The sequence below is a fragment of the Lithobates pipiens genome, unplaced genomic scaffold (assembly GCF_037356315.1).
Source record: "Lithobates pipiens isolate NorthernLeopardFrog02 unplaced genomic scaffold, aLitPip1_a1.2 Scaffold_13, whole genome shotgun sequence".
Taxonomy (NCBI): Eukaryota; Metazoa; Chordata; class Amphibia; order Anura; family Ranidae; genus Lithobates; species Lithobates pipiens.
Genome location: NW_027507718.1, coordinates 225,062,053 through 225,086,713, shown reverse-complemented (window position 1 = coordinate 225,086,713; position 24,661 = coordinate 225,062,053). Strand labels below are relative to the sequence as shown.

At 41.4% G+C, this 24,661-nt stretch overlaps 1 protein-coding gene across 3 annotated transcripts in view; it reads right to left on the bottom strand.

The window, feature by feature from the left end:
* The window catches only part of LOC143974657 (ceramide synthase 2-like), a 236,647-nt gene that overhangs the window by 25,900 nt on the left and 186,086 nt on the right, over window positions 1-24,661 (bottom strand). For all 3 annotated transcript variants that reach the window (XM_077476265.1, XM_077476267.1, XM_077476266.1), the window contains 2 exons: window positions 3,223-3,315; window positions 244-372 (listed from right to left, as the gene is read on the bottom strand). In XM_077476265.1, coding sequence (XP_077332391.1) covers window positions 244-372; window positions 3,223-3,315 — 222 coding nt within the window. The remainder of the gene's footprint in view (window positions 1-243; window positions 373-3,222; window positions 3,316-24,661) is intronic.

Genomic DNA, 24,661 nt, shown 5'->3' with positions numbered 1-24,661 from the left:
GACAAAAGTCAAAGCTCTGTATACAATGCATTTCTAGAATGCAGGGACTCTCTGTGCAAACGGAAATCAATAAAAAAATAATCAAAGGTGCATGATATATGTATGTGCTGGTAGTATATGTATGTGCTGGTAGTATTTTTAGTGTGGCATAATTCTATACCTTCCAGATTCCAGTTAAATCCACTTGTTTTATCATAATTTTAAAAATGTTCTGTTTTCATATGCTCTTATAACGTGGCTTACCTCTAAGAAGTGGTCAGCTGCATCATGCAGGAGCATCACCAAGGTTCCAGCACGGATGTAGTTAGCACAATAGGAGAATGTAATCAGGAAAATGGTGGCAAAGTGATGTACTGTTTGCTCCTTAATGTCCTGTAAACAATGCATCAAGACAATTGTAGTTAAACAAAATAGATATCTTCCTTTAGTAACAGGATCGTAATCTATGTTCATGCACAAAAAATAATTTATTGTCAACAGCATCTATGTATGTCAATTTTTTAAATCAAATTACAATATGTTATGGTAGTCTTCACAAGGATCCAATGTATTTTTTTTATTTAATTTGGATTTTAAACATAAGTGTTTAACATTACTGGTGTTCTCTTCATTGCTGAAGAGTACACCAAAAATAAAAATCCTAAAAAACAAACTATAAACCCCTAACTACAATCTAAACAAAAAATCAAAAACAGGATTTTTTACTTAAAGTAAAATCATTTTCTTGAGGTTCAAAAGGGACACAGAGCTAAAGGAAATTTGAGATGCTGAGTTATGCTGCCACCTACAGTAGAATTGGACACTGGCAACAAAAACAATAGTTGAACAGGCAGTATAACCCTAACAGTTCCATCATGTCTTAGGTTTGTGCAAAAGCAGTAGTAGCAGTGATCATAAGAAAGAGGGGTGTGTTCCTTAACAAATTTAAAAAAATGGATTTTACAATAAGTCAAATATCCTGTTTTCTTAATTGTTCATTAACGAACACAGGGAAAAAAAGTTCTGATACTTTGGGGGAGTCCCAAAGCAGTCCAACTCATGGAAGAGCAGTACAGCAAACAACACTAGCAGACCCACAAACAAGAGGGTAAATACTGGGGGCTACTTGCGCCTCAATGAGCTACCTGAAGGAACCTTTGCACAAAGTTTGCATCTGTGGAGGCATGAACATCGACCTGGTAAAAATGTATGAATGGAAGACCAAGTGACAGGTTTGCAAATCTTGGGAAACACATGCCTGATGCTGAAAAGCCCAAGACACACATAACAATCTTGTAGACTGTGCCTTGGCAGGAAAAGATGGAATGTTATCCTTAAGTGAATAGGCTTGAATGATCAGCTGCCTAAGCCACCTAGAAATGGTGGAGTGAGAAACAGGTTGACCCCTACAGGGGCATTCTGTAATGACAACAACAGAGCCAGTCAGTCTAAACGAAGACATGGCAGAGAGATAAACGTTAACAGCTTGTTCCAAATCCAAACATACAAGGAAATTCTTACTGGACTGTACCAGAGCGGGACAGAGATATGGAAGCAAAACATCACCTTAGGGAGAAAAAAGGCCATAGGCCTCAGGACAACCTTGTTCCTACGGAGCAGAAGAAAAGGTTCCCTATAGGACAAGGCTGCCAACTCTATTGTCAAGGTAATGGCAACAAGAAATACTACCTTAAAAATGAATAGGTTCAAAGGGCATTTTTTAAGAACTATCAGGGGCTCCCTGGAGTCACAACTATTAACTCAGTAAGAGGTTATTTATTCATTCCAGAATGTGGAATACCCTGAGAGCATAGCAAGCCTGGAACAGGAGCCAGCACCTTGGAAAAGATTGAGGTGCAGTGGGCAGCCTAAAAGGAAGGGCAATGAACTAGTAGTACATGCCCACAGCAAAACGCAGGAAGTGTTGATGTGTCATAACGATGAGGGCATTCAGGTAGGTATCTTTGATGATGTCCACCGAGCCTAAAAAGTAAACTGTAAGCCCTTGTACACACGGTCGGACATTCCGACAACAAAATCCATCGGATTTTGTCCGACGGATTTTGTCCGAAACTGGTGTTGCATACACATGGTCGGACAAAGTTGTTGGAAAATCCGATCATTCGTAACGTGATGACGTAATTTAGTTACGACGGGACTACGTTCAGGCTAGTAGCCAATAGCTTTGGTCTCAGAATTTGATCTGAGCATGCGTGGCACTTTGTCCGATCGGAATTCTCTACAAAAGATTGGACAAAGTCCGATAGGATCATGTTGTTGGAAAATTTTATAGCCAAGCTCTCAAACTTTGCCCGTCAGATATTCCGACGTAAACAGTCCGATGGAGCCCATATACGGTTGCATTATCCGACAACATGGTCCGATTGGACATTTTCTGTCAGAATATCCGACCGTGTGTACAAGGGCTAAGGAGGGAGGCAATGACTGATTGGGTCGATTCTATACAGAATTTTAGAAGAAAGTAAATGTTTGAATGTCGCCTTTGTTTTGGGAATGTTAAACAGTGCATACCTTGTGCACTTTTCTCCCACACATAGGGGTTTATTTACTAAAATTGGAGAGTGCAAAATCTGTTCCAGCTGAGCATGGTAACCAATCAACTTCTATCGAAAAAAAAAAACCTGAATGATTGGTTTCTATGCAGAGCTGTAGCAGATTTTGCACTCTGCAGTTTTAGTAAATCAGCCCCAATATTTTTCATAACAATTGAATATAAGTTAAATTTGCAAGTGTAACTTTTTGCCTCTACAGAAGAAGATAAATTAGTGTACATGATTGCACAGCAAAATGCTACATTACACAGTAAGTCCCCTTTCACTCAAGTGGACCGATCAGACCACCCATTGTTCTCGATGGAGAGGCGGATGTAAACGGACATGTGTCCGTTTACACCCGCCTGCATCTGATCTGATCTGCCAAAAACAGATGGATGGGGTTCTGTTCCTCATCCATGTAACAGATCGGATGACAGTCAAATGGAAATGGACAGACAGTTCGTTTCCATCCGACTGCCCTATAGAGAACAGCAGACTGTCCGTGTCCGCTCTGCATTAGTGGAGCGGACATGAACCTGTCGTCTGCCTGCTCAGTGGGGATTAGTGGACAGATCCACCGCTGAGCAGGCGGATCGCTTGACAGAGTCTGCCCCGTGTGAAAGGGGCCTAAAATAAAGCAAAAATATGGTAGAATCATACACTTTAGCAGGGCACAAAATATACATACCTTTCTTTTTACATCAAAAGCTAAAGTCATGAGCATCGATGAGTAAAATCCCAGCTGCAGCATATAATACCAGTACAAGGAGGACACCAATGGCTGTAGAGAGATGAACCAGAAACATATTCATTAGTATATACATGAAAGAAATCATTTCTAAATCTATATATTATTATTATTATTATTATACAAGATTTGCATAGCGCCAACAGTTTGCGCAGCGCTTTACAACATGAGGGAAGACAGTACAGTTGCAATACAATTCAATACAGGAGGAATCAGACAGCCCTGCTCATTAGAGCTCACAATCTAGGATATAGTCTACAATTCCTGAACATCCTCCCTTATGCGAGGCCCAATGCCCATCCCAAAATGAGTAAGATATCTGATCCAGCCAGTGACACCAATATTGCACTTCTAAAAGCAATACCATACATATTGCAATCAGGAAAAATAATTAGTTAAACTCAGGCTTCCTCTGGCGACAGGTCTTTCACAGTTTTACATATACTTGTGACTCCGGTGCCAACAGTCCTGCCTAGTCAACCACAATAGATTTGCAAAAATCTGTAAGAAATTTATACTGGGGCTATACTGTAATTATATCTGTTTTGCTATTAGGGCACTTAAAGAGGAAGTAAACCCTGATGTCTCCCTGCAAAGGTAAAGCATAATGGGCTACTATGCATCAGGAGCCAGCGATGTCACCGATGTCCCCTGTAGTCCGGAGCATCGATCTTCTTCCGGGTATTGCTGCTCCGGCCACTCACAGCGACGGAGCAGCGTGCGCACGGGGGCCGCCACTAACGGCATATTGCCGTTAGCAGCGGCATGCTGCTTACGGCGATAGTTTGCCTGCGTGCCGCTGTCTACGGCGCATGTGCCGTAGACAGCTGTCACTATCTTTTAGTAAATATCTCCTAAACCATGTAGGTTTAGGAGATATTTCTTGGACCTACAGGTAAGCCTTAATCTAGGCTTACCTGTAGGTCAAAGTGGTTTGTAAGGGTTTACAACTACTTTAACACTTATTGGTTGGCAGCAGGGCCATATTTTATTTACCATTAGGCACAGTAGGCATGTGCCTATAGACAGCAGAGGCAAAGAACCAGCTTTTCCTATATAGTAGGGATGAGCCAAACATCCCTCCCGGTTTGGTTCGCAGCAGAACATGCGAACAGGCAAAAAATGTGTTTGAACATGCGAACACTGTTAAAGTTTATGGGACATGAACACGAAAAACCAAAAGTGCTAATTTTAAAGGTTTATCTGCAAGTTGTTGCCATAAAAAGTGTTTGGGGACCCAGGTCCTGCCCCAGGGGACATGTATCAATGCAAAAAAAAGTTTTAAAAACTGACGTTTTTTTTCGGAAGTAGTGATTTTAATAATGCTTGAGGTTAAACAATAAAATTGAAATATTCCTTTAAATATCATGCCTGGGGGGGGGGGGGGGGGGGGGGTGTCCTTAGTATGCCTGCAAAGTAGAGCATCTTTGCCATGTTTATAACAGTGCCACAGCAAAATGACATTTCTAAAGGAAAAAATTTAATTTAAAACTGCTCGCAGCTGTAATGTATTGTTGGATCCCGACAATACATAAAAGATAAAAAAGACCAAAAAAATGGTGTGGATGTCACCCCCAAAATCCATACCAGGCCCGTCAGGCCTTGTATGGATATTAAGGGGAACCCTGCACCCAAATGTAAAAAAAAAATTGGTGTGGTGGCCCCCCCGACACAATATACTCTGAACAGCAGTATATATATTATACAGCCTGCCCTATATACTATGAAGAAAATTGGGCCTTAGGTGTTGGTGGCACCAGAACACTGTAAACCCTCACAGTTACTCTTGTTGGGCGCAGGAACGGGCCCTGCTATGAAATATTATATCAAGAATCGTAATTACATGCCCCTGTTAAACAGGATTGGTCTGTCGTGATCTCAGAATGTTGTACCCTACCACCTTTGTTGGTGTTGGTATGAGGTTTTCTGGTGGTCTTCACTACACTTTTTTCTGATCCTTCACTTTCACATTGACCCCATCACTATAAGCTCTATGTCCTCCGCTAGTTATACCCCACACTTTCCATTGACCACATTCATTTTCCATTTTCACATAGATTGTAGCTGTTTTCAGGCATCATCATGCAGCTCACCATGGACACTTTCCATCTCCTCTTGAGTATGGTGTTCTCCGCCTTTTACACCCCCCAGAGCTTTTCTCAACTACCAGGTTTTAGCATCCCATGACCAACTTTAGAGCTGATATGTAAGTAATTTTGGGGTGTTTGGTTTTCTCCTCCCCCTACATCCTTATTTAATCTATTGGAGTAATTTGGAATATTTTTTATAGATACGCATTCTGCACTTTCTTCTGAAGAAACATGTCAAGCTTTTAAATGCAGTTTTTTTAATCAATCATGCGTTTATATGCATCTTTGATTTTATGTATCATGTGCAATAATGGAATTTTCACATTTGTCTATTACATGCCCATCGGCTTGTCATATCTGCTATGTACCATGTCCCAAATCCCCCCCTTTTCTTTGCATTGCACAAACCTTTCTTCAAGGCCTCCTGAAGATTTTTCATCCTCTGCTCCCTCTGCGAAGGCAGGATGAGTTCTGCAAACTTACCCTTGTAACATGGATCAAGAAGGGTTGCCAGCCAGTAATGATCCCTCTCCTGGAAACCACGAATTCTAGGGTCCTTTCGCAGGCTTTACATAATCAGGGAGGCCACGCTGCGTAAGTTTACAGAGGCATTCGATTCTGAGTCCTCTGGGTCACTAAGGATCACATGATCTGTAACTACCTCCTCCCAGCCACGTACAACTCCTTGGGTTTCTGGGGACTAAAAACCATCCCCTGAAGGCTGTTGCTGAGTGTTATCCTCTACATCCATGCTGATACAATCCTCCTCCTCTTCTTCCTGTGTGTTTTGCGGGCCGGCAGGAATGCAGGATGGATAAAGGGGGCCTTGAGAGGTAAGGAAGTCCTCTTCCTCCAACGGGAAGTCTAGAGGGACAGTGTCACTGATGCATGCATTGTCTTTGCTCACCATCTTTGTGGCCTCCTCAAATGGTGACAGGACAGTGCATGCATCCTTGATCAGTAGCCAGTAGTGTGTGCAGCCGCTGCAGCATTGCCAATGTTAAGTTCCACACGGTGGGCATGTCACAAATGAGGCGCTTAGTGGGCAAGTTGCATTCCCTTTGAATGTCAGTCAGCTGAGCACTGGCATTGTATGACTGGCGGAAATGATAACAGACTTTTCTGGCCTGCCTCAGGAGATCCTGTAAGCCTGGGTACCTGCTCAAGAACCACTGCACCACCAAATTCAGGACGTGTGCCAAACATGGAACATGGGCCAAGTGTCCCTGTCGGAGGGTGGTGAGAATGTTGGTGCCATTGTTGCATACAACCATTCCTGGCTGAAGCTGGTGTGGTGTCAACCACCTCTGAGCTTGCCCCTGCAGAGCTGACAATCTCTGCCCCAGTGTGGCTCCCATCCCCTAGGCAGACCCACTCAAACACTGCATGGCATCTTTTAGCCTGACTGCTTGCGTAGCCCCTTGAACGCTTACAGAGCACCGCTGGTTCAGAGGACAAATCTGCAGAAGAGGCCATAGAGGAAGAAGAACAGGAGTGGGTGGAGCAGAGAGCTGTGACAGAAAAACCACTAGCATTTTGGAGGCGTAGTGGCGGAACAAGCTCCAAAAACACTGAGCCATGTCCTGCATCCTTCTCAGCTGACAGCAGAGTTACCCAGTGCTCTGTGAAGGAAAGGTAACATCCCTGCCCATGCCTGCTGGACCATAAGTCAGTGGTAATATGAACCTTACTGCTGACTGCCCTGTCCAACGAGGCCAAAACATTGCCTTCCACACACCGGTAGAGAGCCGGATTGGCCTTCCGTGAAAAGTAATGGTGTTTTGGAACCTGCCACTGAGGTACAGCACATTCCACAAATTCATGAAAGGGGGCAGAGTCTACCAGCTGAAAAGGCAGCAGTTGCAGTGCTAGCAATTTGGCCAAGCTAGCATTTAGACACTGAGCATGTGGATGGCTGGGATCGAATTTCTTTTTATGGTTAAGCAACTGGGGTAAGGAAATTCGCCTGCTAAAATCAGATAGTGGTGTATTGCTAGCAGATTGTCTGCAAGTACTTGGGACACCTATTGCTACACCTTCATTCCTCTCAGTGCAGGTTTTTGAGAGGACTGGAGGTATAGTAGGGTTGGTGATCCCAGATGAGGAGCAAGGAGAAGTCCACTTTTTTCTTTGATGTGGGTCTTTCAAGTGCTGTTGCCAATGGGCTGCATGGCAGGTCATCATATGTCTGGTCAAGCATGTGGTGCCCAAGTGGCTGCTGTTCTGGCCACGCTTGATCCGCTCCAGACATAGGTTGCAAACAGCAACCGTGCAATCTGCTGCACATGTGTCGAAAAAGACCCACACCAAGGAACTTTTAAAAAAGTCAGCGGGGCGTCAGCAGCGCTCTGCACCTGCGGAGCTTTGCAGTGTGATGCAATAGGGTGGCTGCCCTTAAGCTGCCCCCTAGAGGACATCCTGCCTTGTGGTAGTTGTGCCTCCGCCTCCTCTCAAGCACCCAAGTACAGTCAGTGACTAATTATCCCATCTCGTCACTGGAGCAAACTTGGCAGTATGCTGCAGCTGGGGGAACATGACTGCCAGTTTCTTGTCCTTCTTGGGCACCCCCTCTCTCTTGGCTCATGTTACTCCCTTCCTCAATCTGGGAACCAACATTGGAGCCTTCAAATCGCTGCGTATCTTCCAGCAGCATGTACCCGACACTGTGGTCGAATAATTCTGGGGACTCCCAGTCATTATGGAAGGAATGACTGTGGACAAGGAACCAGTGGAATAGGCCGCTTTGGCAGTTGTGTTGGAGGCAAACTACTCTGAGCCTGGGTGACTGAGAAGGATGAGGGTGGCTTTGTTATCCACTCAACCAATATATATATATATATATATATATATATATATATATATATATATATATATATATATATATATATTGTAAGGGATCAGGGGGTGACAAGCCAGCTCAGACAGTTCAGTCAACTTGAAAGGTTTTATTCAGCAAAAAGCAACAGAAAATGTACAAGCTTTGTCTTTATAGGCAGTTCAAACAACACAAAACTCTTCTTAACAGTATAAGACAGCCCTTTTAAATATATGCTCAGCATCCCAGCCACAGCATATAACATAGCAACGTCCCAGTTCAGGCAAGCTCACCCAGCAGGATCAAGTCATAGGTAACAGGGGTCTTTCCAGCTTCAAGCTGCTTTCAGCTTTGATAGCTCAACAGCCATCTCTTTCCAAACACACTTCTCCTCTCTGACATTTTCAACTCATGTATATATATATATATATATATATATATATATATATATATATATATATATATATATATATATATTAGGGCTGTTACTGATTAAAACTTTTGTGTTCGATTAATCTTTTTTTTAATCGATTAATCGACTAATTTTGATTAATTATAACACATATACAGATCCAACTACTTTTAGCTGATCTCCTTGCACTGCAACTCTGCATTAGTCAGTGGCAAATGTGGTATACACTATATACAATCACCTGACACTAGTTTGTTTCTTCAATCCATGACGTAACTTCACAGTTCACACAAATACATTTTAAATTCAAACTGTAGCACTGACATAAGTAATTTTTTTTTCACAGTAGCGTGACAATCTCTCCACCTCCGGTCTAAGCACTCTCACCTTATGGCATGGACCCCTGTGCAAACAGGTGGTCATGCAAGTGGGTATCAAAAGTGTTAACATGGACCATAAACTTCTCTCATGTCTCCTTAGATCTCAGCAAGGACACCAGGTCATGGGTAGAAAGAAAAGTGTTCACTGCTTAAGTATAAGATTACATTTTTGTGTTCAAACACAAACTACTCACATAAAGATGATAAAAACACAGCATGTAAAGCCGACAATCGTGTTGGTTCTGTAGGGTAGCAGCGAGTGACATCATGCGTAGCTCCTCCCCCGTATGCGTTACGTTCAATCAGAACTTCAAAGTCACTGGACTCCTCCCCCCTTCCCCCTTCTCTTCATTAGCAGACAGAGGCACATGGGGAAGGGGGGAGGAGTCCAGTGACGTTAATGTCTGTGACATCACCGGATCTCCAACGGAACTCCTTGAAGACCCAGAAGCCGGCGGAGAGGTGAATATTTTGATCGATCAAAAAAATTAACGATTAATCGAGAAATTAATCTTTAATTTCCACAGCCCTAATATATATATATATATATATATATATATATATATATATATATACACACACACATATATATATATATATATATATATATATATATATATATATATATATACGCACATAGACTGACTCTTAAACGTGTAGAGCTAACATCTGCCGTGTTCTTTCCAGAATCAGATTCTCTACAATATGATTAATTACTCATCCTCACAGGTCTAAATGAGGCCTTAGGTTCTGCAGGTTACACTGTTCAATTATTGCTGTGCTCCATTCGGATTGTTGGTGAACTAGGGAAATTTTTTTGAGTGATTGATTGCTTTACCCATTATTATCTCTTGTTATTATTGTTTATCATTTTACCATTGATATGAATATTACAATGTATGTCTATCTACCCTATGACTCATTGTTGTATTTTATGCATAATTATATGTAAATTGTGATTATCATCTGTATGTTCTAGGATCACGTTAATAAAATTCCCTTATGATCACCTAATTACTTTTTTGCAGTCACGTGCTTCATGTAAAGTCCCAACCCCCCCTCCCCCCTTTTGGGGGCTGAAAAAGCCCCTCTCTTCATCATTTACATTGGGATGGAAATGTATGACCTTACCGTGCCATTATTTCAATAAAAGTCCCTAGGGATGGAAATGTGTGACCTTACCAGGCCATGATTTCCTGAAAGTCCCTAAAAACCCCTCCTTCTCTCTTTGTTCCATGGTATATCTAATGCCTTGGAATTTTTTTGTATTCTTCTCCTGACTGATACTTTTTAACAATGAGATCCCTCTGATGCTTTGAAAGCTCTCTGCGGACCATGACTTTTGCTGTAGGATGCGACTAAGAAAATGTCAGGAAAGACCTACTAGAACAGCTGAACTTTATTTGGGGTAATCAGAGACACTTTAAATGATGGCAGGTGTGTACTGACTCCTATTTAACATAAGTTTGAATGTGATTGCCTAATTCTGAACACAGCTACTGTACACCCCCAGTTATAAGTGGGTGTGCACACTTATGCAACCACAGCATTTATTTTTTTATTTTTACTTCCCCCTCCTTAAGGTTTTAAGTTTGTTTTTCAATTGTGTTGTACAGTTTATAGGCCACATTAAAGGTGGAAATAGTTCTGAAACTATTTATCTTTGTCTCATTTTTTTACATCACAGAAACCTGACATTTTAACAGGGGTGTGCACTTTTTATATCCACTGTATACAGTGCCTTGCAAAAGTATTCGGCCCCCTTGAACTTTTCAACCTTTTGCCACATTTCAGGCTTCAAACATAAAGATATAAAATTAAAATTTTTTGTGAAGAATCACCAACAAGTGGGACACAATTGTGAAGTGGAACGAAATCTATTGGATAATTGAAACTTTTTTAGCAAATAAAAAACTGAAAATTGGTGCGTGCAAAATTATTCGGCCCCTTTACTTTCAGTGCAGCAAACTCACTCCAGAAGTTCAGCGAGGATCTCTGAATGATCCAATGTTGTCCTAAATGACTCATGGTGATAAATAGAATCCACCTGTGTGTAATCAAGTCTCTGTATAAATGCACCTGCTCTGTGATAGTCTCAGGGTTCTGTTGAAATGGCAGAGAGCATCATGAAGACCAAGGAACACACCAGGCAGGTCAGCAATACTGTTGTGGAGAAGTTTAAAGCTGGATTTGGATACAAAAAGATTTCCCAAGCTTTAAACATCCCAAGGAGCACTGTGCAAGCGATCATTTTGAAATGGAAGGAGTATCAGACCACTGCAAATCTACCAAGACCTGGCCGTCCCTCTAAACTTTCAGCTCAGACAAGGAGAAGACTGATCAGAGATGCAGCCAAGAGGCCCATGATCACTCTGGATGAACTGCAGAGAACTACAGCTGAGGTGGGAGAGTCTGTCCATAGGACAACAATCAGTCATACACTGCACAAATCTGGCCTTTATGGAAGAGTGGCAAGAAGAAAGCCATTTCTCAAAGATATCCATAAAAAGTCTCGTCTAAAGTTTGCCACAAGCCACCTGGGAGACACACCAAACATGTGGAAGAAGGTGCTCTGGTCAGATGAAACCAAAATCGAACATTTTACCCACAATGCAAAACGATATGTTTGGCGTAAAAGCAACACAGCTCATCACCCTCAACACACCATCCCCACTGTCAAACATGGTGGTGGCAGCATCATGGTTTGGGCCTGCTTTTCTTCAGCAAGGACAGGGAAGATGGTTAAAATTGAGGGGAAGATGGATGCAGCCAAATACAGGACCATTCTGGATGAAAATCTGTTGGAGTCTGCAAAAGACCTAAACTGGGACGGAGATTTATCTTCCAACAAGACAATGATCCCAAACATACAGCAAAATCTACAAAGGAATGGTTCACAAATAAACGTATCCAGGTCTTAGAATGGCCAAGTCAAAGTCCAGATCTGAATCCAATTGAGAATCTGTGGAAAGAGCTGAAAACTGCTGTTCACAAACGCTCTCCATCCAACCTCATTTTTTTTATTAGTTAAAAAAGTTTAAAAAATCCAATAGATTTCGTTCCACTTCACAATTGTGTCCCACAAAAAATAAAAATGTTATATCTTTATGTTTGAAGCCTGAAATGTGGCAAAAAGTTGAAAAGTTCAAGGGGGCCGAATACTTTCGCAAGGCACTGTATATCAAATACAGTGCTACTAACTGAATAACCTGCCTGCTTAATCTAAATCAAGCTATATTTGACATGGAATTAGTCCCCCTGAGCCATGATTGGCCAAAGGCGCCCCGGATTTGGCCAATTATGGCTCTCTTAGCAGAGTGCACTGTGATTGGCCAAAGCATGCAGGTCAGGTTTCGCCGCGCTCAAATTTTCCACAAACGCCCCATAATGGTCGCTCTTCGGCGAACTGGCGAACACCTTATGTTCGACCCGAACATTGAGCTCATCCCTACTATATAGTTATCATGCTTGCATATTTTTTCCTCATTCTTTAGAGAAATATATTTATCTCATATAAGCATAATTACACATTGGTGTTGATTTACTAAAGGCAAATAAATTCTTTGAAAAGAATACCCAATCAAATACAAGGAAAAAAAAACAGCATTTTTTCTGCACATGATTGAATGATGGAAGTCAGCACAGCTTCTACTCATTTACTAAGCTCTGGAGCAAATGTACTTGCAGTGTGAAACTTTGCTTGCAAAGTGCACAGTTGATTTGCATTTAGTAAATTGACCTCATTGTTACAATATAGCAATCAGGTCAGGACCTGTAAAGCCATGTTCTGTATAAGGGCTCATTTACACTTGCTATGGCTTCAACACACATAAACAGCTAATTGACACTTGCTCCAAAACATGGCTTTGGACTCGCTTTGTTAAAACTCTCTGAACGCTAGTCAAAGCTCCTGTCACTAAATAAAATGGGGAAATTAGATGCGGTAGAAGGCTTCTTGTCCTGTGATCACCTGAGGAAGGCTCTCTCTGCTCTTTATGGTACCCTGCTACTTATGGACTTCCAAAAAATGGATAGACTATGGGAAAAATGGAAAGCTGATATCCCGTCACTTGAGAGGGAAGATTGAGAGGACTGTTTGGAAAAGGCCCCAAACTGGTTATTTCTGCAGGGGATAAGCTCATACAAACAACATTTCTCCACAGGGTGTATTTCACCCTGGTACATATGTCTAGAATATATCCTGACATTGTCCTCGATGTTGGACGCACTTGGGCTCCTATCTCCATATGTTCTGGGACTGTCCAATGCTGTCAACATTTTGGGCAGGTATTTTTGAACAACTGAACGTCTGTATTGAACTCTCTGTCCCTATGACACCTGAGCTAGCTCTGATAGGTGTTCATGATGACGATCAAAGGTCACATCATAGTAAATTGCTGATCTCATATCTTCTTTTCTATGCCAAAAAATAAATATTGTGTAAATGGACCTCATCTACCCCTCCTGTTGTATCCTCCTGGGAAGCTAAAGTCAATGCTGCTCTTCCCCTCTATAAACTGACATATATTAGTCGTGGATGCCCCTGGAAATTTGATAAAGTGTGGCTACCATGGACAACTTTATAATCATTTGATTTACCTGGGCTGTGGCCCTTCTCCCCCCCCCCCCTTCATGCCCCTTCTCCCCCCCTCCCTCTCCTTTCCACCCCTCCCCCCCGCCCCACTTTTCCTCCTATCCAAGGGATCTAATACCTGAGTATTAGTCTTAAATATCAATTAATGTACCCCCTCCTGTACTGACATACTTCTCATACTACAAACTATATATCAGGTCTATAAATCAGAAGGTGAATACAGAAATAAAATAAATTGTCAAAAAAATCACCTTGTAGCGCTCAACTACTACTAGAATAGATAAAGTTATACACATTGATAGTAAAACTATGTTAGCCCCACAATTATATAAATTCACATGTGCATAATCAATAGTGACTCAATAGTGATAGACTCTACTACAATACAATGCAAGTGTGAAAAAATAGTAAAATAAATAAAAATAAGTGTGTAGAGAACAAAGAATATATATAGTCCATAAAAAGAAATCCAAAATACGGGAAACTTTCTTTTATGTGAAAATTCAGTGTCCGTATAACACAAAGCCTTCACCACACCCTTGGTGTTCGTGACCCCCCTCGTATGGAGCACTCACCAGCTGTACTGCTCAGCACTCTCGTGTTGAGCCAGAAAAGCGTTTAAAGATCTTATGAATGATGTTGATCAATATCCAGCAATCGCTTACAGTATAATTCCCTTCAGATATCAATAGAATTTCATCTCAAAGTACCTCAAGGAGACAAAAAGACTTTCCATAGTGTAACACTGTAAAAATCTTTTAATCTCAATAAAAACCACTCATTATTACACTCACATGAACCAAACTTGAATGAAAGCACTTCAAAACACTCCACTTCTCAACAACAGCTTCCTTTCCTCAGAGGCATCGGTGAGCACACTAGATACTGGCAGGGTTAACAGCATGAACACTGTCTCTATTAATGATTGCTGTATGGTACCTGACAGCAGAACATCAAGTTGAAATCAGCGCCAAACAATCCCGTCCAGTCCTCTCTCCTGTGTCTCCTCCTCTCTCCGCCTCAGCTGTGCTTCTTAGTGTGTCAAAGAATAGTTGCCAGATAGCCACGCCCCCGACATGTTTCGTCACAAGACTTTCTCATGGGATTGGCTATCCAGCTCTCAGATCAACCCTTTTATTCAAATTGACAGGCAACCATCCCATAATACCCCGGGAGTCCCCACCTCCACCATTAAATCAGATTGGGTGTCATCACCGTGCGGCGAATCACTCGCCGTCCAGTACAGCCCCATTCCCCTCCCCCACGTGGGTCCAGTTACCGAACGCATCCACACAACTTTATTGTTAAAAACATCCGCCGATCACCTCTGCGATGTGCGCGTCTTACCGCGCATGCGCGGAGCCCCGGAGCCACCCATCAAACCCACACACCGCTCAGCACTTCCGCCAATACCCTATACGATGTGCGCATCCAACGCACCCATCGCGCATGCGCGGAGCTTCGGAACCACCCACTACACCCACACCTCATTCAGTCCTCATCAGCTGCGCTGGCGCCATCCCTCTCGTTGCACCAACCCACAGCCAGCGCAACACGGCGGAGCTACCAGCCTCCTCCCCACCAACGTCACAAGTCACTCATGTGTGATCACCATTCGCCAACAGGGGCAAAGGGGCAGGCGCACTCCCAGGGCCAACCCCACATCGTAACCACACACAAATAAATTCTATGCATCTCCCTCCCCCCTAGGCAGGCACTTCACACATACATTGCCTAAACCTAGCAAAACGATACACAGAAACACCCTCCCAGACGTCATTAGTCAGCCAGGCTGAGTGCTGTGTGTGACTGTATTGATCACCCTCATATATGGGTCAATGCACTGAACCCCAGAACGTGCGTGGAGCGAGCACTGAATAATTATACGCATACCGGCCAGACCCTGAATGTTTAAACAGCACTCCAGACAAAAATTTAAAATTAAAAATTAAAAATTAAAAAAATAAAAAGAAATACTGAGGTGGCAAATATTAAACGAGAGAATAGGTGAAACTAGCCACATCCCTCCTCCACTCACTTCCCACATGCCATCTTACACATATTGCAAAAAGCAATATCTATAAAACTTATGCCAATTCCACCAGCTGCTATATCCCTGTGTCACCAATGCCTGAGAGTTTACATCAACATGAATAAATCTAATATTTCCTCACATCTCAGAGGACGCACTTTATCCAACACAAATTAAATTTAAATGCACTCTCAGAACACATACGGCAAGCATAGATAAAACTATAAAACTAATAACATTTATGTGGATTAACTTCCTCAAGCACATCTAATTATTTGTACATAATGACTGTACATATTATTTAAAACTGACAGATATATAAGTGGGAACACCCATCTAGCTCCACAACTGAATCTATCACAATAAAAAATAATAAATAATAATAAAAAATAATATCGACAAATTGTAGAAACAGATGAACTTTAACATAGGCGCCATAAATAGCACCCCCAAATTACTCATAATGCACATCTTTATACCCAGGATCTCTATAATTATGTGTGCATATATCCCCCAAGCTTACTCATGTTAAGATCGAATATACAAAAGGGGGGGGGGCCTCTACCCAAAGGGTGTGCCCCATTAGCAATAGCTATTGTTCACTCAGAAAGAAGAGAATCTCATCCCCATTAAATGGATATCAAGAATTGTTAATGAAGCTATTGACATCCAATTCGATATTCATTCCCATTGGTGTCAAGCTTCTCATCAAAAATATCCATTTCGTTTCCCTTTGGGACAAATCCCTAATTCGGTTTGAACCCCTCCAAGAGGGGTGGACATGATCTATGCCACAGAACTGTAAAAGGCTTGGGTCCTTTTGGTGACATTCCTTGAAATGCATTGATACACTATGGTATTTATAACCCTTACGTATATTGGCCAGGTGTTCGGAAATCCGAATCCTCAGCAGCCTCTTAGTGCGTCCCACATAAAAGAGGTTGCAGGGGCACCATAGCAAATATATGACATATGACATGTTGCAAGTCATGAATTCCTCTATCTTGAAAGTTTCTCCCATTCCATTAGTAACTGAGGTGATACCTCTGTTTACTTGTCGAACAGTTCTGCAGCAAGTGCATCTTCTGCACGCATAAAATCCTTTTAAATCTCCAGAAATAGTTTGTCTAACCGGGGGGTCTAATACCTTCCTGACAATTTTGTCCCCAATATTAGGTGCCCTTTTATAGATAAACTTGGGACAGGTTGGTAAAATTGGACCCAGGTGCTTATCCCTACCTAAAATGTGCCAATGTTTGGCGAAAATCTGTTCTATATCTTTATATTGATGGTGGTAACCTGATAAAAATTTAAATTGATGTTGTGCCTCATCCCTCGTCTTAACGTGTCCCTGAAGGCATACACTCCTAGGAGTATTTCCAACCTCCTCTATGATAGTATCCAGACAGGTGACACTATAGCCTTTTTGTAAAAATCTGTTCTTCAAGACCCCAGATTAAACAATAAAGTCCGCATCTGTGGTGCAATTACGGCGGACCCTCAGAAATTGTCCCTTCGGGATGTTCCTTATCCAAGTGGGGTGATGACCACTCCTCGTGGACAAGTAGCTATTTCGATCTGTGGTCTTGAAGAATACAGTTGTCTTCAACTGGTCCACATCCCTTTCTATGGTGAGGTCCAAAAAGATGACACTTTTAGGGCTGATATTGAAGTCCAACCTGATGTTATTAGAATTGGAATTCAATCTCTCCATGAACATTCTAACTGTTTGTTCAGTCCCCACCCAGATAAACAACACATCATCTATAAATCTCCGATAGAAGATCAATTGTTGAGGTTTGTTTAAAAAGACAACCCTATCTTCCCACTCAGCCATAAAGAGGTTGGCGAGGCTTGGAGCATACTTAGCCCCCATTGCCACGCCAACACGCTGGGAGTAGAATGCCCCTCCATACCAAAAATAATTGTGGGACATACAAAAATCTAATGCATGGCCCACAAACAGCTTTCGGGCATGAGGGATATCCTCCCTTCTACTCATAGCCCAATTTAGGGCCAGTAACGCATCCTGGTGTTGGATAATGGTATACAAGCTCGCCACATCAGCCGTCACCAAATACAGTTCAGCTTCAGGGGGGACCTTTATCTCACTTAATGCTTTTAAGAGGTCGGTTGTGTCCCTCAAATATGCCCTAGTGTTTCTTACACTAGGTTGAAGAGCTCTATCAAGATACTCCCCCAACCTTGCCGTTACTGATCCTATCCCATTAACAATTGGGCGTAGTGGAGGGGTCACCTGGTCCTTGTGTATCTTGGGTAGGGTATAGATCACTGGTATCCTACAAGCACTCGGGACTAGATATTTAGTTTCTTTAATATTTAAAACCCCTTTTCCATATCCCCATTGGATTAGAGCCTCCAATTGATTTTTATATTGATCCGTAGGATCTACATCTAATCTCTTATATGTAGTAGTGTCACTTAGTAGTTCCTTTATCTGGTTGTCATAAAAAGATCTATCCAAAATGACAACCCCACCCCCCTTATCAGCGGGGCGTATAATGATTTCTTTTTTGTCCTCAAGGGACTTAATCCCATCTTTAAAGTGTCGAGCATTGACAACTTTCTTAAGGGGTAATACATCTAAATCATTCAATACTAAGTTTTTAAACACTTCTACAAAATGGTTACTAGGAATCTGAGGGTTAAATAAGGACCGATTCTTTAATCCACTGTCACTTTGTGTGACAGTTAAACTATCTATTGGACATCTCTTAGAGGGATGCATCAAGAAATGCTTCTTGATGTTCAGAGTTCGTACATACCTATGCACATCCATATATACTTCAAATTTATTCATCACTTTTCTCGGGGCACATTTAAGACCTGCCTTTAGAATGTTTAGCTCATTAGTATTTAATTGAACCTCACTTAAATTGAATATACCACCATCTACATGTCCCTCATTCTCTTTCTTGGATTGTTTGTATTGTTTCCGCCTTCCTGTCCGGCATCCTCTCCGTTTCTTCCCATTGGACCACTGTGTTGGAGAGGTACATTCCTTTGACCAGTATGTACCCCTGAGCCCCATCCCCTCGGAGTGCCTCCCCCCCTTCCCCCTCTCCCCCTCTGTTACAAAAAAGGTGGAGGAGGAGGGTGGTAAGGCGGGTATATGTTGTCACTATACCTTCTTCCCACATCTTCCTGTCTTAATGGTGCAAACCTATTATGCAGTGGTATCGGGAAACCCCTATTGTTCTCATAACCTTCTTGTGGCCACCTCTATATATCAGGTCTGTTACAGGGGAAATGCCTGCACTGACATTATATGCTGTATGTACTCCACATGCTGAAGTTATTCCTGTTATGTTGTACTGTATATTTTCCTCAAATAAAGCACTCCTCATTGTTAAAATAAATAAATAAAATGGTGAGCTTACAGCCCTGTTTACACCTTGCTTTTGCTTTGCTTTTCATTTGGAAAGTCTGAAAGTTGTGTGTACACTATACAAAAATGGAATGATCATGCCTCAAACTGAACTTTTCTTACAATTTTCTTATAGTGTGTACTCCACTTAAAAGTGTATGTTGTTTTCATTTGGGAAAGCCCATTCATTCCAAAATTGAATGTTAAAAGCAAATACAATGAAATTCAAAAGTCCTCAAATGTGCTGAGCATTGTTTTTTTTTACGAATATTTGTACAAAATACTAAAAGTGTATTGCAGGAGAAAAACAGGCAACAAAATAATGATACATTTGATGGCTCTTATTAGGAAGTAAGAATGAAATAATTTGTTGCACTAGTTATTTAAAAGTAGATAACTGGTACCTGTAAGAGAAAGAAATAACACCATTGTAGCCACTTGCTGGAGATATGATAATATATATATATATTATCTTGATAGGTGCTAAAATTAAAGTGTAACGCTTTTACTAAAAACAAAAAGGGACCCCTGTTGGAACCAATGACAGAATACATTGAAGGTGGAGGTTCCTTAGGAATTAATTTAAAGCGGGATTCCACCCTAAAGTGGAACCTCCACTGATTGGATCCCTCCCCCCCTCCGGTGTCACAATTGACACCTTTCAGGGGGGAGGGGGGTGGAGATACCTGTCAAAGACAGGTATTTTCACCCACTTCCGGGCATAGACTCCCGTGGGAGTCTACGCCATTTCCTGCCCTGCCGCGCTGTCTGTTGGGACACACACGGGTCCCAGTGACAGCGCGGAGATTTCCTATTGCGCAGCGTGGCTCGCGCATGCGCAGTAGGGAACCGGGAAGTGAAGCCGATTCGCTTCACTTCCTGATTCCCTCACCTAGAATGGTGGCGGCAGCAGCCGAGAGCCGAGCGATCGATCGGCCTCGGCTGCCGGCATCGCTGGAACCCGGGACATGTGAGTGTCCATTTATTAAAAGTCAGCAGCTGTAGTATTTATAGCTGCTGGCTTTTAATATTTTTTTTTTTTTGGTGGAATCCCTCTTTAAAGAACTAGGCTGCAAGTTGAAGGGAAGGACCTCCAAGGTGATATTCTCTGAAATATTGCCTGTGCCAAGCGCATCACAGGAAAGGCAGGGGGACATTAGAGAGCCGAATGCATGGCTTAAGATCTGGTGGAAGAAGGAAGGCACTGGGCTGACTTTTCATTGGGGTAAAACCTATATGCTAAAGATGGTTTGCACCTGAATGGAAGGGGGTCTGCTGTGCTGGGGGAGAGGTTTATGAGAAGTCTGGAGGAGTATTTAAACTAGGATTGAGGGGGGAAGGTGAACTAGAATTCCATCGGGCAGACAGGTCAGTTAGGGGTCAGACATTTATGGAGGGTGGAATGGGGATAGATGGGGGAAGGGTTATGGTAGGTGACAAGAAAGTTCCCATGTTGCAAACATTGGAAATGATAGTGCCATTTGTACTACTAAAAAAGATATGCAAAACACCAGAGCAAAATGTAATAATGCATTAAAGTGTTTCACGAAAGCCAGAAGTCTGCCAAGCAAAATAGGTGAGTTGGAAGCTCTCGTGCACGAGGAGAGATATGGTGTAATCGGTATTGCTGAAACTTGGCTTCATTCCTCACATGACTGGGCTATTAATATTCTTGGCTAAGCACTCTTTCGAAGAGACAGGGTAAAAAGGAAAGGTGGTGGGGGTCTGTCTCTATGTGAGAAGGGATCTCAAAGCGAGTGTGAATGAGGACCTAATTAACAGAGAGTGTGAAGTGGCAGTAGCATTATGGATGGAACTGCATAGACTGTAGATGTGCGTAGTTCAAAGTTAATCATTGGAATTTTTATAGACCACCCAATGATAATGAGGAGGTGGAAACTCAGCTCCTTGCACAGATGGAAAGGACTGCAAGGGCTGGAACGGTGATAATAATGGGGGATTTTAACTACCCGGAAATTGACGGGAGTAATGGCACTGCTGTAACAGTTAAAGGGCAAAAATTTATAAACCTATTATAGGACAATTTTATGGTCCCGTTTATTGAGGCCCCAACTAGGAATGATGCTCTGTTGGACCTGGTAATTTCAAACCATGCAGAGCTTATTACTAATAGATATATATAAAGGAACATCTGGGCAGCAGTGACCAAAACATGATTTCATTTGATGTTAGCAAACAAAAAACACATACGGTAAAGATAAAAACAAAAAAGCAAATTGTCCAAGGATGAAGGCTGCTCTCCAGGTCTTAGCCTGGGAGGGAATATCGGCATCAATGGACACAGAATAGAAATGGGAATTCTTCAAAAAGACTGTCTGCGAACTCACTGCAAAGTATATTCCCATGGGCAATAAGTTTAAAAGGCTAAAAAAAAAAAACTATGTGGCTCACGGCCAAAGTTAAAAAGCTATAAACAATAAGAAAAGAGTTTTTAAAAAATATAAAAATGAAGGAACACTATTGTTGTTTAAATGTTACAAAGAATATAACAGAATATGTAAAAAGGAAATCAAGGTAGCAAAAATTCAAAACGAACAACAGATTGCAAAAGATAGTAGGACAAATCCCCCAAAATTCTTCAAATATATTAATAGTAAAAAGGTCAGGTCTGAGCATGTAGGCCCTTTACAAAATAATCTAGAGTAGGTGACTGAGGACAAAGAGAAGGCAAATTTATTAAGTACAATCTTCAGTTCTGTGGTTCTGTGTATACAAAGAAGCATGGGGGAGCTCATGTCCATAATTGAGGTGGTAGTGACACATCCCCAAATGATTCACAATGGCTCAAAAGTAATATGGTCCAGAAATATTTAGACAGAATAAAGGTTGATAAAGCACTGGGACCAGATGGCATCAACCCATGGATCCTAAAAGAATTGAGCTCTGTCATTTCAAAGCCATTGTTTCTAATATTTAGGGACTCATTAATTACAGGAATAGTACCACTGGATTAGCGTAGGGCCAATGTGGTGCCTATATTTAAAAAGGGAACAACATATTTACCAAGTAACTGTAGACCTGTTAGTTTAACTTTTATAATCGGGAAGATACTGGAGAGTTTAATAAAAGACCACATAGATGAGTTCTTGCTGCAAAAAAATATTGTAAGCAATAGACAGCATGGATTCATGAAAGACAGAAGTTGTCAAACAAACCTGATTTCTTTTTATGAGGAAGTAAGTAAGACCTTTGCAGATGACACCAAGCTATGCAGTGGAATAACGTCCTTACAGGATGTCTCCAATTTACAAGCCAACCTAAATTGTGCGATGTGGCAGATGAGGTTTAATGTTGATAAATATAAAGTTATGCACTTGGGGGCTAAGAATATGCATGCATCATACATACTAGGGGGAGTACAACTGGGAAAATCCACAGTGGAGAAGATCTGGGGGTTTTGGTAGATCATAAACTCAATAATAACATGCAATGCCAAGCGGCAGTTTCCAAAGCGAGCAAAGTCCTTTCTTGTATTAAGAGAGGTATGGACTCCAGAGAGAGCTATAATTTTACCCCTGTACAAATCATTAGTAAGACCTCATCTGGAATATGCAGTTCAGTTTTGGGCACCAGTTCTCAAAAAGGATATGAGGGAACTGAAGAAAGTGCAGAGAAGGGCAAACAAACTGATAAGAGGCACGGAGGAGCTCATTTATGAGGAAGATTAGAGGAACTGAATTAATTCTCTCTTGAGAAGATGAGATTAAGGGGGATATGATCAACATGCACAAATATATAAAGGGTCCATATAGTGAACTCGATCTTGAGTTATTCACTTTACAGTCAACACAGAGGACAAGGGGGCACTCTTTACTCCTAGAGGAAAAGAGATTCCATCTCCAAATACGGAAAGGTTTCTTCACAGTAAGAGCTGTGAAAATGTGGAATAGGCTCCCTCCAGAGGTGGTTCTGGCCAGCTTAGTAGATTGCTTTAACCACTTCGGCCCCGGAAGATTTGGCTGCTCAATGACCAGAGCATTTTTTTGCGATACGGCACTGCGTCGATTTAACTGACAATTGCACGGTCGTGCGATGCTGTACCCAAACAAAATTCACATCCTTTTTTCCCCACAAATAGAGCTTTTTTTAGTGGTATTTCATTTTTATGTGTTTTTTATTTTTTTCGCTATAAACAAAAAAATTGCTTAAAATTTGAAAAAAACACTATTTTGTACTTTTTGCTACAATAAATATCCCCAATTTTTTTTTTTTTAAAGGCATTTTTTTTTCTCATTTTAGGCCGATATGTATTCTTCTACATATTTTTGGCAAAAAAAATTGCAATAAGCATATATTGATTGGTTTGCGCAAAAGTTATAGGGTCTGTAAAATAGAGGATAGATTTATGGCATTTTTATTATTATTATTATTTTTTACTAGTAATGGTGGCGATCTGCTATTTTTATCATGATTGTTTTTAGGACAATTGACAATTATACAGCGATTACGGTATAAATGTCACGGGCGGGGAAGGGGTTAACACTAGGGGGCTATCAAGGGGTTAACTGTGTTCCCTGACTGTGTGTTCTAACTGTAGGGGGAGGGGACTGACTAGAGGGGATGACATATCGTGGTTCCTAGCTATTAGGAACTCACAATCCATCTCTCCTCACAGAACAGTAACAAGAGGCAGAACCGGGACCCGTGTGTGTGTGTAAAGAGACAGATTGTGAGTTCCTAATTAAAAATGATTTATGTAGTCACTATAGATTACATTCTTTGAACACTTGTGTACTTGGTCAAGACATGTACAGAATTGCACGCAATGATTAAGTGACATTGCCCTAAAGCTTTCTGAGATAAAGTCAATCAGGCAACAAACAGCTATGGAAAGCACGTATGCAAAAGACAATCCAGTATTTTTTTGTTGGCAGAATCATATATCATCTGTAATCCATTAAGAGAAAAATCTTCCAAAAACAGATTAATGCTTCAAAAACAAAATCCCCTTAACTCTGTACATCTGTATATATCTTATTCCTTATTTTTTTTTTAGATTGAGTACCATGAATACTGTAGATAGTAATTAATGAAAACCCTTATTCCAGGTAACGGTACCTTGTTACTTTTCCAATCCTATGTGATCATAAACAGTAAAGTTATCAGGAAGAGCACTTCACTTAGGATACTATTAAAATATAACTAAAGGCAAAACTTTTATTTTTCGTTACGTATAGAGTGGAGAGGGATTAGAATACCTGTCAGTTTTTACTGGTGTTTGTGCACCCATTTGGAACAGTCACCCTCTCGATTTGTCCTGTTTACTTTCACCGAAAGTAAAAGTAAAAGAAAATTCTAAATTTTGGATTACCACCAGAACAGTAATAGAGGGGAATTGGCTCTGGTGATCCTGGTCACACGCCAAGATTTCCTCACATTGGAGGAATTTCTTCTAACTTTCTATTTTGACTAGGGATTTGGAAGTGAGGGGAAATCTCCCCTATGGGATACAGATGACAAAAAACCCATAAACGCAGTTGAGGGGTGTTATGAAATGCACGGTTGAGCGGTTTTCTTTAGCATTCCCAATTGCCCCTGCTTTTATGTCCATGGAAAAACTATAGGTCCTGTCGTGTAAACATTGGGTATACCCTATACCCCTAATTTTTACTTACTCTCAAACTGTTCATGCAAAGAAGTGGGGCCC